We start from the raw sequence: 16,112 nt of genomic DNA, 5'->3' as shown, positions 1-16,112 counted from the left end.
GTGATTACTTTGGTGCATCAGAAGAGTTCAAATAACCAGGACCAGACTAACAACATCCCATGGTATCGACAGAGCTGGCAGGTATGTTTGCTGAGCCATGTCAGTGAGAGACATTTGAAAGATGGTAGAGAGGGGCAGCTAAGTGACATAGTAGATAGAGCATCAGCCCTGAAGTCAGGAAGACCTGAATTCAAATCTAGTCTCAGCCACTTAACTTCCTAGCTGTGTAATACTGGACAAGTCACTTAACCCCAATTGTCTCAGTTTAAAAAAAGGATGGTAGAGAATCTATGATATAATATAATCCTGATGAATTGTAAATGCTGTCCTGATTTTTGAAGAAGAGGAAAACAGTAGAGTCTGCAAAATGTAGGTCAATCGACCTTGCTTTTGATTCTTGGACAAACTATAGAATTTATTATCAAAGGGCTGGTGAGTAAACTTTTAGAAAAAGAAAGCAATAACAAAAAGCTAGCATGGCTTTGAAAACTGATTGTGCCAGAGAGTTTTTTTGGTTGTTGTTGTTGTTTGTTCTGTTTTTGCTTTTTTGTAGCAAAGACCTGGACACAAAGTCAATGTTCCTTGATTGAGAAATTTAAATAAACTGAGGTCCATAAATGTAATGGAATATTATTGTGTTGTATAAAATGACGAGTGAGATGAATATAGAGAAATATGGATTTAAATGATGCAAAATGAAGTAAGCAGATCTAAGAAAACAATGTAAATGACGACATCAATGAAAATGGAAAGAACACAAAATAATGGCCAGTGAATGTTGGAAAATTACACAGAACAAGCTTGGCCTCAAAAGAGAGGTACCAAGAGACACCTCCCTCAGCTCCTTAGCAGAGGTGTGAAACATAGCATACTTATTTTTAGATTTGGGTTTTGCTGATTTCTTTTTCTTGAAAATATTATTTATATGGAATGGCTTTCTAAAAGAGATTGAGGGAGAAGTTTAGAGAATGGTAAAACAAAATATATCAATGCAATTAAAATATTCAAAAGAAAAAAATTATAAAATTTGGAAAATTTAAAAACAGGTCATACTAAACCAAAAATGGGGAATGTCTGGCCCATGGGCTTTTATTTGCCAAGGCACCTGCAAGCAATGATGACCTGAGAGCTGAGTACAATAACCTCCCACTGCTTAGAAATGATATTATAACTATCCCAATGGCCTTTGGCAGAAAAAAGGTTCCCCACCCCTGTACTAGACTAACTTCATTTTTTTTTAACACAGTTGTAAGAATGACAGATGCAGGGGATTATGTTAATATAATTTATCCAGGTGATAGATATGGTCTAGAAGGACTCTATTGACTTTATAGATGGCAGGAAGCTAGGAGAGATTGGTAAGAGTCAAAAGCATCTTTAAATGGCTAGAATACTGAACCAAGCCTAATACAGTTTACCGGAGATGAACATAGCTAGTAAGTCTGATTCTTAAGTGTAATGCTCCATCCACTCTGTTACATAGTGGCCACCTAACAGTCAGTCAGGAAGTCAATAAACATTGATTAAGTGCCTACTATGTATCAGGTGCTGTGCTAGATACAAATACAATGAAAAAACAAAAAAAGTCCCTGTTCTCAAATTGGGAGAAAGCAGTACATAAAAGGAGGTTGGAAACAAAGGACAGAAGGTCCCCTAAGGGAGGGTATGATGGAGAGTTCTAATTAAATCCAAAAGCAGAAATCACTGAAGCTACAAATTGGCGTAACTTGAGGGATGGTGGGACCCTTGACAGAAATAAAAAAGTTCCGACAGATTTGGTGTGAAGACAACAAGGTCAGTTTTGGAGTTTGAATTGAAGATATCTCTGGGATGTCCACTTTGAAGTGTACAGCAGGCAACTGGTGATGCAAGTGTGGAGCTCAGGAGAAATACTAGGGTTAGATAACCAGATCTGAGTCACCAGCTGCCATTAAATATGTCCATGACACTATGAAATAACAAAAACAAAAATCAAAAAACCCTTCCTCTCTCCTTCCATTTTTTCCAAGTCATCATCCTCAATTATTCTTCCTTTGTTTGGCTATGTGCCCCCCTCCCCAATTTCCATTGGTCACCTTCGCTACATTACTTCCCACTCATGTCTCAACTCTGAAATCTGGCTTCTAGCTCCCTCACTCAATGGAAAAAGGTATCTAATGATCTCTATTGCACAATCCCATGACCTTTTTTCCCACCCCCAGCTATCATTCTCTTTGACCTCTTAGCAGGCTAACCACTCCTTCCTGGGTGACTTCCTCCCTGAGTTGTTATGACTTTGTTGTCAGGGCCTCGAGTCCATTGAATCCCATCCAACAAGGGTTTATGAATCATGAATGCTCACTTGCCAAGGGAAAGAAAGTGATTTCATCATGAAACCAACCTTGAATGTGACATAAGGGATCTGAGTGAGTCCAAACCTCAGCTCTGCCATTTACCACAGGCGCGACTTTAGACAAGAAGTGGAAGTGTCCTCAGAGATCATAAATACTAACTCTTCATTTTACAGAGAGGGAAACTGAGACACAGAGAAGTTAAATGACTTGTTCACGATATCCATAATCACTAGTTAGGGAGTAAGCCTGGGATTTGATTCCAAGAACATTCCATTCACTGTACTAGCTTCTGTTCCCTTCTCCTTGCTGATTTTAGTTTCAGAATGTAATAATAAAAATGATAAGCTGAGAGATTGAATACTTTGCCTAAGGGAAGAGGGCTATCTAAATATCTGAATCAAGATTCAAACTCAGATCTTCCTGAGTCTAGATGCAGTGCTCTGCCCTCTGTGCTCTAGAAAATGAGAGGATTAGATCAAATAATCACTTAAGGTCCTTTTCAGCTGTCAGATCTGTGACATAGTCAATGTCTGCCTTGAGGTCAAAGACTGTCTTTGCTTTTATATCTTGTCTTCAGAACTTAGTACAATGCTTGGCTCAAAGTCCATGCTTAATCAATAAATGCCTTTTCATTTTGAAGTCATTTAACTTTTCTCTGCCTCAGTTTCCTCATCTGTGAAATGGAGATAAATAATAATAGCCCCTACCTCCCAGGGGTATTTGAGGATCAAATGTAAAGCACTTTGGAACATAGTAAGCACCATATAAATGTTAGCTACTAGCTATTTTCATTCACCAATTCATCTATCCATTTATTCATTTATTATTATACTCTATGTAAGGCCTATTCATTGGAATGAGCAGGCTGTAGTACATTACAAGTCAAGAGTTGTGTAGAAAACTCAGCACAAGAGATATCATCAGAGAGATGTGCCACAGGAAAGGCAAGAGGGCCAGTTATTTCGAGAGCCCAAGGAAGATCAAGAGAGAGTCAAGATACTCTATCCTTGCAACATCAAGGGAATCAGAGAAAGACCCCCAACACATAGTGAGGACCGTCTGCTAAGCATTTATGGGAGTACAAGAGGAAGAGTCACCCAGGAGAAGGAGGCACAGAAATATTGTGGTCTTCTCCACTGGAAGGAGAAATAATATTGATGATCCTGTAGATCCATATGGACAAAGAACTGGACTATGGCTAGGGATTTAAAACTAAAAAATGGCCCAGCCCCTGCCTTCAGTGAGCTTATATTCTATTAGAGGGATTCTGCAGTTATACAGATAAGTGCCATACAACAGAGTGAATAATAGCAGTAAATAAGGGAATCAGACCAATGCTTTGGGCATATTTTAAAAGGAAAGAGGAGACTTTCATTTGGATTTATTGGTTTTTCAATTATCTAGACTTAAGAAAGTGATGAAGAAATATCGATAAAGAAGATTAAACTTAAAATTGTGTTAAGCATACCTCCCCCTCCCCAACCCTGAAGAGGTGGCCAGCACATCCCATAAACACTCAAATTATTTAGAAACAACTTTCTGATCAAGTAACAGCATGAAGAAATTGAGTCTGAGTAACTCACCTTTGTTGGGTATACCCTGAGATATTAGGACCATTCTGGCCAAATTGATGGGCCCCAGGATTGGGGGGTCCAGGAGGTAATACCCCAATAGGTGCAGTTGGTCCCAAAGGCCCAGCTGGCTTCATTATACCTGTAATGCAACAAAGAGTACAGGTAAATAAATTTAGGTATATATCCTATTAATGGATTATGACAGGTGATGTAAAATCCTTAGGCCAAGAACATGGACTGATTAGGGAAGAAAAAATGGGTAACAATCTATGGAACAATATCCTCATCCTGAAGTAAAAAGAGTTGGCTCATGAGGTAGTTAATGCCCTTTCCAGCTTGGAATCGCATAATCCTCTCCCTCTGTGCTGAAATTCTGGGCTCCAGTCCTGGTTGAGTGAGCCCTGCCTCAGTGACTAATACTGAAATTGGATGAGCAATACTAAAAATAAAATAAAGAGAATGGAAAATAACTAGAATATTCTCCATCCACCTGAAATGCATGCCAGCCAAACTTTGTGTTTTGCATAAAATGAGCTCTTTTCTCCCTCCTTCCCTCTCTCCCTCCCTTCCTTCCTTCTTTTCTTCCTTCCTTTCTTCCTTCCATCCAATTGGACTAACTGAAGAAAGGCACTAAGAGATAAAGAAGAATGTCCTGAATTTTTAGTATAAGGACTTGGATTTGAATCCCAACTCAGTTTCTTATCATTGTGACTAGAGGGGAAAAACCACTAGTCCATTTGGACTTGAAACCCCACTGCTAGATCCTAATAATTATTTGCTGAATGGAATAAAATTTATCTGTTCCTCATCTGCATCCCACATTGCCTCATCTATGCCTTTGCTTACACAACATTTCTCTTGTTTTTTCCCCCTCATCTCCACTTGAAATTTCTATGCCCCAGATATAAAGCTACTTCTTCCAAGAAGTTGACCTGATTGCCCACCAATAATCATTCTCTTCTCAGTCTTATCATAGCATTTCATTTGTATGTCTTGTGATCTTTCCTGTATCACAGATACAGGGTCTCAACTCTGGTGCTGGAAGCAATCTTAGAAGTTGTCTACTCTGAGATTGACCTTCATTTTACAGATGAGGAAACTGAGACCCAGGGAGGTTAAAGAATTTGCTCAACACCACAAAACTAGTAAGGGACAGAGCTTAGATCCAAACTCAGGAGCTAAGACCAAACTCAGCACCCCAGGGATCTGAGTTTGGGGTTCATTACACTGAAGCACACTGTATCTATTGGGGGGGGTATCTCCTTACTAGAGTCTGAGCACCTAATTTGGTGTTCACCACATAAGTCACCCATAAGTCACTTAGTAAATGTTTTTTAATTTTAAAGTACATATATGCACACGTATGTTTATATGTGTACATATACACATATATACTAGAATAATATATGGTTGGTTAGTTGTAGTCCCTTGTTCTTGAAGAGAACCAAAATGACATGACTGTTAGAATCGAGTTACAGTGCATACAACTTGGCTAATCAGACCAACATGAGCCCAGAAGGCTCTGCCTCAAACACAAATAGTTCCTGTCAACATTTGGGGTGGCTTCTCTAACTTTGTGCATCTTATGCTGCTGAGCATGTGGGAGAATGGTGCAATGGAGAATGCGTCTGACTACAGAGCAGAAGATTCCAATGTTCAACTCCTAGTCAGCTCAGCTCTCCAAAGAGTAAAATATATTCTTGTTATATACCTATAAACTGTATACCATACAATAAATATAAACATATATGTAGTTGTAATTGAATCATTTCGGTCATAACAGACATTCAGTCAGTCATCTGTACCCCCATTTGGAGTTTTCTTGGCAAAGACTCTGGAATGGTTTGTCATTTCCTTCCCCAGCTCATTTTACACATGAGGAAACTGAGACAAATAAGGCCTAAGGTCACACAGCTACTGAGTGTCAGATTTGAACACAGGAAGAAGAGCCTTCCTGACTTCAGGTCTGGCCCTCAAGTCACTGTACTACCTAACTGTCCAAACATATATGTATATACAGACATACTAGAGTAATATATGTATATATTACTTATATATACATTATATATACACATTTTATATACACATAATTTGCTACACACACATGAACGCATACATATAGGTACATACATATGCATGTGTATATGTTATATACACACACATATATATATTATATAGGAAGTATATTAGACTCTATGGGAGTAGCCATTGAAATATTCATGGTAGAGATGAATATAACTTTAAAGACATAAGCCTAAAACAAAAGTTCTAAGACCTAGAACCTGGAAAGGAGTCCATGATGGATTCTAAGATAGCTTTAGGTCTCACTTGTGTCCCCACTCCTGCCCAGCCATTCCATTCAAAAATTAGTCAGTCAACAAGTATTTATCAAGGACTTCTTGTGGGCAAGAGCTTGTGCTAATAGTTAGCTAAAGAAAGGAAGGCAAAAACACAATCCCCATTCTTAAGGAATTCACATTCTAATGGGGGCAAATATAGTGTTAAAACAACAATAATAAGAACAACACAAAACAGGTAAAAAAGAAATGTAGAGATGGTGGAGAATAGAATTCACTTCTCCAAGAAACCTTTGTGTTTTTTTTTTTTAAAGCTTGAAATTATATTTAAAATTTTATTTGTTTTCATTTCTTTTAGGGGGAAACAATTGAGGTTGACTTGTCATCACACAACTAGTAAATGTTATATGTCTAAGGTCAGATTTGAACTCAGGTCCTCCTGACTCCAGAGCTGGTGCTCTATCTTCCAGGTTATTTGGCTGTCCCAGGTTTGGAATTATAGTTTCATGGACATAGGGAAAAGGTTAGGGAAGAAACTAATTTTTCATTGGAATGATTTTGCAACATATTTTGTCCAGAGTGACTTATCTAGATCAAATCACGGTATATGTCAAAGTTGGTGCTTGACTCTAGTTCTTTTCCCTGTCATTATGTCCCACTACTACTTAGTGTACCCAGTAATACTGCAGCAGATCTGGAGTTTAGTGTTATGATAAATAAGTCCATAATAGAACCTTTTTGGAGTCAGGGGCCAAATCTTTACACAGTTGCTACTTCTTTACTCCATAAACTTCAAGAGCTCCCTCATGCCTATAGATTAATATACAATTCTTCTATTTATCATTTAAAACCCTTTCCAATTTGGCATCAGTCTACTCACTCCAGACTTTTTTCATATTTTCTCCTTCTCTTACTCCTTGACCCACACTATGCAAACCCTACATGCTTCATGATTAGTACTGTGTACTGACTATTGCCTCCTTACTCTTCACCTCTCTCAGAATACAATCCTGAGGAAAGGCTACTGGATCAAGAGTCAGAAGATGTGGGCTTGAATTTCCTTCTGCCACATCTGACTTGACAGTGGGTAGGAAATATTCTTGGAAATCTCAGCCTTAGTTTCCTTTTTTGTAAAATGAAGGAACTGGACTATATGATTCCTGATAGATTCCAGGTCTAAATGTATGATCCTAGTTTATCTAGGGACAAACAGAATATGTCTAATCCCTCTTCCCTTCAAATATTTGCAGAGAGAAGTGAGTCTGTTACCTTGGAAATCTGGGCTCCTCCAGGCTAGCTAGATACCTTCCTCATTGTTCTATCCTTTTATGGCAGCAGTCTGAGTTCTTGCAGTAGGAACCTAAGTGAATTTGGATTCAAGAGGCTCAAGATCAAATTCCATCTTTGTTGCTTCAATGACCTCGTCCTCTCCCTCTACTTCCTGCCTTTTGGTGTGTGTGTGGGGGGGTGTCTCTTCCTTTAGATCAAGGGTCCTCAAACTTTTTAAATAGGGGACCAGTTCAGATTGTCCCTCAGACTATTGGAGGGCCGGACTATAGTAAAAACAAAAACTTTGTTTTGTGGGCCTTTAAATAAAGAAACTTCATAGCTCTGGGTGAGGGGGATAAATGTCCTCAGCTGCTGCATCTGGCCCACGGGCTGTAGTTTGAGAACCCCTGCTTTAGATTATAAGTTCTTAAGGACTGGGATTGTCTTTCTTTTTATTAATAAATGAATTCATTAATCAATCACAGACTTATTAATAAATTCATTAATCATTAATTATGAAGTTATATTATGTAACATATAACTACATAGTTATACATAATTATTACTATCATATGATTATATAATTAAAAGCACATTATATGATTATATAATGTATGACTATATTATAAACAAATTTTATATCATTTTATTATATAATTAAGGAGGCAGCTACCTGGATCAGTGGACAGAACACTAGGCCTGGACTCAGGAAGACCTGAGTTCAAATATGACTTCAGACATTAACTAGCTGTATGATGCTGGGCAAGTCATTTAACATTAATGGCAAACCATTCCAGTATCTTCTCTAAGGAGACTCCATGAAAGTACAATTTCACAGGATCATGGAGCATCAAACATGACTGAATGACTGAACAACAAAATTATGTAATTATATAATATAACTATAATAATCAATGATATACTATAAAAATATATAATATTTACATAAGATATATTATTATATAATTGTAGTACAGAATGTTACATATAATAACTATATATTACATAACTGTATAATAACGAATGACTGAATTTACTAATTAATAGCACTTAAGACAATGCCTGGTACATAGTAAATGCTCTATAAATTTTAATTTGATTTATTGGATTACTTATTTTAAGTTACTTTATATCTTTGTCAAGTATGGGAACTGGGCTAGCTGAGCTACTGAATCCCTTCCAGCTGCCCTCAGTTGTGGATCTTATGACCTTAAAGGGTACCCTGCATTAGAAACTTTCTAGCCCATCAAGGTCTTTTAAAAAATGTAGTACACAAAACTGAACACAATCTCCCATACTGCTCAGCACCTAGGAGGACAGGGAAAGTTGGGATCTGCGAATTCACTGGTATGAGGAACTTTTAGATGAAGAAACTCCACCTACCAACATACATCCATACCTTTTCTGCAATCTACAGTCTTCAAGAGCTGTCTAGGATCCTGAAGTGATTTATCCAGGGTCACTCTTTCAGCACACATCAGGACCCAGAATTGGTCCAAGATCTTGCAGGCTCTGAGGCTGACTCTATTTACTAGGCTATGCTGCCTCTCACTTAGGACATAGAGGTTAAGAAATGTTTTTCATTCAGATGGCATCTGAACAGAGTAGAGCAGAACTATTCCCTCCAGAATCCCTGGAAATAGGTCTCTTTCTTGCTGAAGCCTAAAAGTGTATTAGATTTCTTGACTACTATATATCACTATTGATTCTCATTAAGCTTGCAGATAACTAAACTCCCCAAATCCTTTTCAAAATCACTACTCTTTTTTTTTTTTTAATGAACTAACATCATCCATATTACCTGATGGAGGGGCTGAGTGTGATGGGTCACCATAGTGTCCACGAAGAGGTGGGGAAAGTGCCCCTATTCCAGGCTGTGGTTGAGAGTATGGAGGGGTAGCGACATAACCTTGTTGGCTCATGATGAAAGTGATCTCATTCCAGATTACAGATTTCTTCTAAGGCTGAAACAGGAAAAAGATAAGGTCAGATGCAATGACTGAATTATTGCGTTCCTAAGGGAAATGGACATTTTGCAGATGTTTTAAGGATCTGGGGCAACCTGGGGATTTGCCAGTGGAGACAATTATTACATCCATTGATCATTAAGCACCATTCATTTCATTATAGCTGCTGTAGAGCAAAAAGGTTAAATGACTACTAAACAACAAACACTTATTAAGTTCCTGCAGTTTATTGAGTATTCTTTGGGTGCCTGAAAGATGCAAAGTTTAAAGACTCTTCCCTTATGGAGCTTACAATGTATTAGGGATGGTATAGGAAGCACTAGTAGTATAGTGATTAGCATGGCTGCCTTCTAAGCAGCTGACTTAGTCTTAATTACTGGACAACAAATATTTTTTCAATGCAGCTTATTGGATAGATGTGCTTAGTGGATAGAGTGCTGGGCCCAAGGTCAGGAAAACCTGAGTTCAAATCCTTTTGCAGATACTTTCTAGCTGAGCAAGTCATTTAAGCTCTGTTTGCCTTATTGTAGTGGAGAAGGAAATCACAAACCACTCCACTATCTTTGCCAGAAAACCACATATAGTGTTATGAAGAGTTATATAGGATTTAATGATAACAACAAGGTGGAGGGAATATGAAGAATGATAGAAATGACTTAAGATCCAGGCTTTCATTACTGTGGAAATATCCTCCCAGTTATAGATTGTGACTTAAGCTTTGAAAATTATGTGCCAAAAAAGTCATCACCCTGAGGCTAATCTGGGCATATATCTGTGAGGATCTCATTTTTTTTTCTTTTAAGAAAATTAAAAAGGAGTTTATTTAAAAAGCCAAGCTCAAAAGCACCAGGGACTAGTCTAGATCTCATGCTAACAAACAAGGAAGAAGGGACTGCTTGGTTGTAAATAATGGGAACTTTTAATTAATTTATAAACAGGCATTTACAACATGCTTATCATAAGCCAGGCATAGTACTAAGCACTAGGGATTCAAAGGAAACTAAAAACAGTTCCTAGTGTCAGAGAGCTTACCTTTTAATGGAGGAGACATGTAACATACAACACATGAATACATATAAATGATTACAAGATAACCTGAGAGATGGGGGGGAAACACTAGTAGTAGGAAAAACTAGAAAAAACTTCATGAAGAAAATGGTATTTAAGCTGCATTTTGAGGAAAGCTGAGGAGTCTGGAAGGCAGAGATAAGCATGGAGAAGTAACTACTCCATCTTAGAATTTATGATGACAAAGAAAAAAAATCAGGCAGAGTGTGACTTGTACCCTAAATACAAGGAGAACAGAATTCAGAGAGTTTAGAGGAAGGATAGGTAGGATTCAGTGGATTAAAATTCTATAGAAGAAGTCAGTGAGGAAAGATGGAAACTAGAACTGAATTTTGAAGACACACAAGGAAGTTGAAAAATAGGAATTGTTCAAAGGAAGGAACTATCACGCAATTTATTAGAGGCTACTACATGGCACACTGGGTAGAATGCTGAGACTTGAGTTAAGAAGACCTAAGTTCAAATCTGTACTCAGATATTAGCTGTGTCACTTACATGTCATTTACCCTCTGTTTGCCTTGGTTTCCCATATGTAAAACAGGGATAATAATAATAATAGTATCTAGCTCCCAGGATTGTTGTAAGGATCAAATCAAATTATATATTTGGTACATAGTAAGTACATAAATATTAGCTGTAATTTTTTATTATTAGCTTAGATTTTTAAAAGACATATAGGAGTGACACAAAAATGCAGATAACTAAAGATGAACAAAGAAGTGTGGAAGAGGCTTGTGAGTAGAATGCCAGAGAGTTCTAGCTTAGAAAAAATTGAGGCAGGACAAAAAGGGTGGGGATTGTTAAGTTAATAAGGGAATGAGGAGGTTCTCAGAAGAGATAGGACCAGTGCCCATGGTGAATGGGAAAGTGGAAATGGGTGAGAGAGAAAGGGCAGAACTGTTCACCTCATGTACTAATTATTTTTTCCTGCCAACAAGAATGATCTTTGAACTAGAAAGGATAGAATAAAAATGACTAATAGGGATTGAAAGCTAAGATAAGTAGAGAGCTCATTCCTGGGCATCTGGCTTCCCTTGATGTACCTGAAGAAACAAGTCCAAATTGACTTCATCTCCTGATATGGGAATAGGTGCTTGCTAGTAACTTTCAAAAAAAATCTCTAAAAAAATCATGAAGAACCAGATAATTATCACCATCAGCTTCCTCCACTCCCACCCCCTTAAAGAGCAACACACTTCCCAAGTTTTTAAAAGGAAAAACAATAGTGTCAATAAATGGTAACTCAGACAATTTGAGTTTAATTCCTGGCAAACATAGAAGGCACTGTTAAAGGGATAGTTGGTGAAGGAAGTGATGAGAACAGAGTCATCACAGCTGCAAGAACTAGGTATGACAGACTAACCTTGCTTCTTCTTTAACCTAGGGTTACTAGCCTAGCAAATCAACAGAGTCATGTAGAAACAGATACTCTGAATTTTAGCAGGCATTTGATAAAGACTGTCTGGGCTATTCCTGGGGACAATGTGGAGTGATACAGACTGCCACTCCAGTCTAATAAATTATAATCTGGTCAGATGACTCAAAAAGAACTGGTGGCTCAATATCAACTGGTTGACTAGCTAAAAAATAATTGTTAATGAGCCTTATTTATGTTGATTCAGAAGGAAGCTTCCATTGAAATCCCTCAAGATGTGTGCTAGACCCTATACTGTTTAATATGTTTTATAAATAACAGGGATGAAGACCTAGATAAAGGTCTAGATGGTATATTCATCTAATTGTCAAAAAACACATTATTAGGGGAATAGCTGACACACTGAATGACAGAAGAATTCAAAAAGATTCTGAGGTTAGCACATTGAATTGAATCAAATAAGATAAAAATGAATAGAGATAAATATAAAGATTTATTACCCTTGGGTGCAACCCTCCTTCCCCTCTCCCAACAACAAACTTTTACATGTACAATATGTGGAATACATGGCTAGACAGCAGATCATTTGACATAGGGCCTTTGGTGGATTCCTAATTCTACATGAGTCAACAGTGTGATACAGAAGTCAAAAAAAGATAACATAATCTGAGGGGTCTTAAAGGGGTTCAAGAGTAGAGAAATATGCTGTCTTTCCTGATCAGACACCATCTAGAGTACTGTATTTAGTTCTGGACACCATATTTTAGGGAAGATATCCATAAACTGAAAAGCATCACACCAAATGAAGAAGTTTTGAATGAAATAAGAACATTTTAATTTGAAGAGAAAACTCTGAGGGACATGATAGTTTTTTTTTTAAAAGCTTGTTATTTACATGTTATATGCATGGGTAATTTTACAGCATTGACAATTGCCAAACCTTTTATTCCAATTTTTCCCCTCCTTTCCCCCACCCCCTCCCTTAGATGGCAGGATGACCAGTAGATGTTAAATATATTAAAGTATAAATTAAATACAAAATAGGTATACATGACCAAACCATTATTTTGCTGTGCAAAAAGAATTGGACTCTGAAATGTTGTACAATTAGCTGTGAAGGAAATCCAAAATGCAGGCAGGCAAAAATATAGAGATTGGGAATTCAATGTAATGGTTCTTAGTCATCTCCCAAAGTTCTTTTGCTGGATGTAGCTAGTTCAGTTCATTACTAATCCATTGGAACTGATTTGGTTCATCTCATTGCTGAAGATGGCCAGGTCTATCAGAATTGATCATTATATAGTATTGTTGTTGAAGTATATAATGATCTCCTGGCCCTGCTCGTTTCACTCAGCATCAGTTCGTGTAAGTCTCTCCAGGCCTTTCTGAAATCATCCTTCTGGTCATTTCTTACCAAACAATAATATTCCATAATATTCATATACCATAATTTATTCAGCCATTCTCCAGTCGATGGGCATCTACTCAGTTTCTAGTTTTTGTACACTACAAAGAGGGCTGCCACGAACATTCGTGCACATACAGGTCCCTTTCCCTTCTTTATGATCTCTTTGGGATATAAGCCCAGTAGTAACACTGCTGGATCAAAGGGTATGCACAGTTTTTTGAGTATAGTTCCAAATTGCTCTCCAGAATGGTTGGTTGTATTCACAATTCCACCAACAATGTGTTAGGGGACATGATAGTTTTTACCCAACCAGAGAAGAATAAATACTAACTTGATATTTTAAAAGGAAAGAGAATAGAGTCTATAAATGGTAGGTCATAGTTTGACTTTGATTCCTGCATTATTAAAAGGATAGTTAGTGAAATCTAATATTTGGAGGATTGTCATGTGTAAGAGGGATTAGATTAGGTCTTCTTGGTCCCAGAAAGCAGAACTAAAACAATTGAGAAGCAAATTGAGGGTCAAGTCATGGGGTGGGGGGAAACTTTCTAACAATTATAACAGTTCCAAAGGAGAAGAGACTGCCCCAGGAGACAGTGAGTGCCGGCTTTTAGGAGGTCCTCAAAGAAAGGCTGAATGTCTATTTAGTATATATATGTGGAATTGGGATTTTTATGTAAATATGAGATTCAACTAGATGAACTTGACTAGATGGTCTTTTCCATCTCCAAATTTATGTGATTCTGTGAGTCACATAATTAAAATGAAAAGAAATGAAAGATTCTAAGTATCAAGTTGACAGGATTCAGAACTGAGAATGATCTTGAGGAATCACCAAATCCAACACTCATTTATCAATTTAGAAACTGAAAACATTTGCTCAGCGATACACAGCTAGATGGTCCAGTAGATAGAGTGCTGAGCCTGGAGTCAGGAAGATCTGAATTAAAATCCAGCCTCAGATACTTAATAGTTCTGTCATCTTGGGCAAGTCACTTAACTGTTTGCCTAAGTTTCTTCATCTATAAAACAAACTGGAGAAAGAAATGGCAAACCACTCTGGTATCTTTGCCATGAAAATCCCAAATAGGGTTATGAAAGGTGATACGTGACTGAAATGACTGAAGAATATAAATAAAAGCTGGGACTTCAAATTTGGTCAGCTAGAAGCTCTTCTCATCCTTCCATATTAGTGTTGAATCAATGTTATGGATCACAATTTACACAAACTAGAAGGCAGATTATAATCAATCTTCAGTTGCCCACAGTCATCCTAAGCAAAGGAGACAGCAGTAATAAAGTGGCTACTAAGCATAGAATCAGATCTGAGTGGAGGGGCAATGGAGCCTTTCAAATACTAGTTGTATATATCACAACCTCTTTTAAACCCTTCCCAGCCTGCTTTGAGAAAGATACTTGGCCAATCTTAAAATCTATAAGAAGATCAGTTATGAATTTGTCAGGAAGATTTTAATTTGTTCAATTTACATGGAACTCTATAAAAGGCCAGACAGAGGAAAAGTGAAACTTTATCATAACCATTTATTGTATTATATTCTCAGAATTGGACATCAATTTATTCTTTGGGGAAATGGGGGCAAGTGGAAAGATGTGAATCTTGGCTCTGTCATTTACTACTCGTGCGATTTTGGGTTGACTTCCCTTTTTGTAGCCTCAGTTTCTATGTCTGTAAAATGAGGAGCTTGGGCCAGTTTTCCCTTCTAGCTCTAAATCTGCGATCCTAAAATCTTTTCTGGTTTTCACAAAAATAAGATTCAGTTGTATGTTGACAAGAAACCTATTTCATGGTACAGTGGAAGATGAAGCACATAGGACAATTCTGGCCTACCACTCATGAAACTCACTTCATTTGTGTGCCTCAGGTTCCCCTCTATAAAATGTACATGATGATTTTTAGAGCTTTCTGCTCTCAAATTCTCAGATTCCTTCTAATGGCCTTTTCCTTCCTCCAACTCCATGACCCATAGCTATAATACAGGAACACTATTCATCACATTTAATTGTTTTTCTTTAGATTTAAAGCTCTTTTAGATTTGGATTTTCGTTTATCATTCTCTCTTATTTTCAAGATAAGGGAACTGAGGTTCAGAGAGGTTAAAGGATTATTCACAGTAATTCAGAGAGTAACAAACCTAGGATTTAAAATCAGGCTATCTGGCTCCTAATTAGGTGTTCTTATCTTGGGATCCAAGGGATTCCAGAGTGCCCGTGAACTCAGGAGAAAAAAGACATCTCGACTTTTACTATCTTTTGGTTGCCTTTTTAACCCACCAAGTCTCATTTTCTGCATTTAAAACCTGTATTGTGAGAAGGGGCCTAGAGGTGTCTCCCAGCTTGCCACAAGAGATCCATTGCACAAAGATGATTTATAAGGACCTCTGTCTGGAGAAGCCAGTGATCTTTCCAGATCACCAGCTGTGGCTTTCTTAGGAAGATTCTTAGAAATCAGACCTCTGCTAAGATAGTTGAGGTTCCTATCATCCTTAACATTTGGAGCTTTAAATTCCCTTCCCCTCCATTTGTTTCCCCTGGTATCACTGCAGTCCAACACTGAGATCAAGAAGAGCATTACAAGCCGATTTCCTTCCCTTCCACCCATGAAGCAAACGTGACCAGGGGAGGAAAGACCAAAGGCCTGTTTGCAGTATCCTTTGTTGGGGACAGTACCTTCCCTCCTCCCACTGCTTAGCAGACAGGGAGACGTGGCAGCTTGAGCTTTGGTCAAGCCTATCCAACAGGGCACCTCTGAGCAGAGCTGGTCAGGACACACCCCTGTTCGCCCATCCACTAGTCCACCTGC

The 16,112-nt window shown here is 37.8% G+C and overlaps 1 protein-coding gene across 3 annotated transcripts in view; it reads right to left on the bottom strand.

Moving 5' to 3' along the window:
* Window positions 1-16,112, bottom strand: part of SEC24D (SEC24 homolog D, COPII coat complex component) — a 117,675-nt gene that overhangs the window by 100,687 nt on the left and 876 nt on the right. For all 3 annotated transcript variants that reach the window (XM_051965828.1, XM_051965827.1, XM_051965829.1), the window contains exons 2-3: window positions 9,275-9,437; window positions 3,917-4,046 (exon numbers count right to left, since the gene is read on the bottom strand). In XM_051965828.1, coding sequence (XP_051821788.1) covers window positions 3,917-4,046; window positions 9,275-9,395 — 251 coding nt within the window. In that variant the 5' untranslated portion in view covers window positions 9,396-9,437. The remainder of the gene's footprint in view (window positions 1-3,916; window positions 4,047-9,274; window positions 9,438-16,112) is intronic.

The sequence above is a fragment of the Antechinus flavipes genome, chromosome 6 (genome assembly GCF_016432865.1).
Source record: "Antechinus flavipes isolate AdamAnt ecotype Samford, QLD, Australia chromosome 6, AdamAnt_v2, whole genome shotgun sequence".
NCBI lineage: Eukaryota > Metazoa > Chordata > Mammalia > Dasyuromorphia > Dasyuridae > Antechinus > Antechinus flavipes.
The sequence above is the reverse complement of the archived record's forward strand: the minus strand, read 5'-3'. Positions and strand labels throughout refer to the sequence as shown.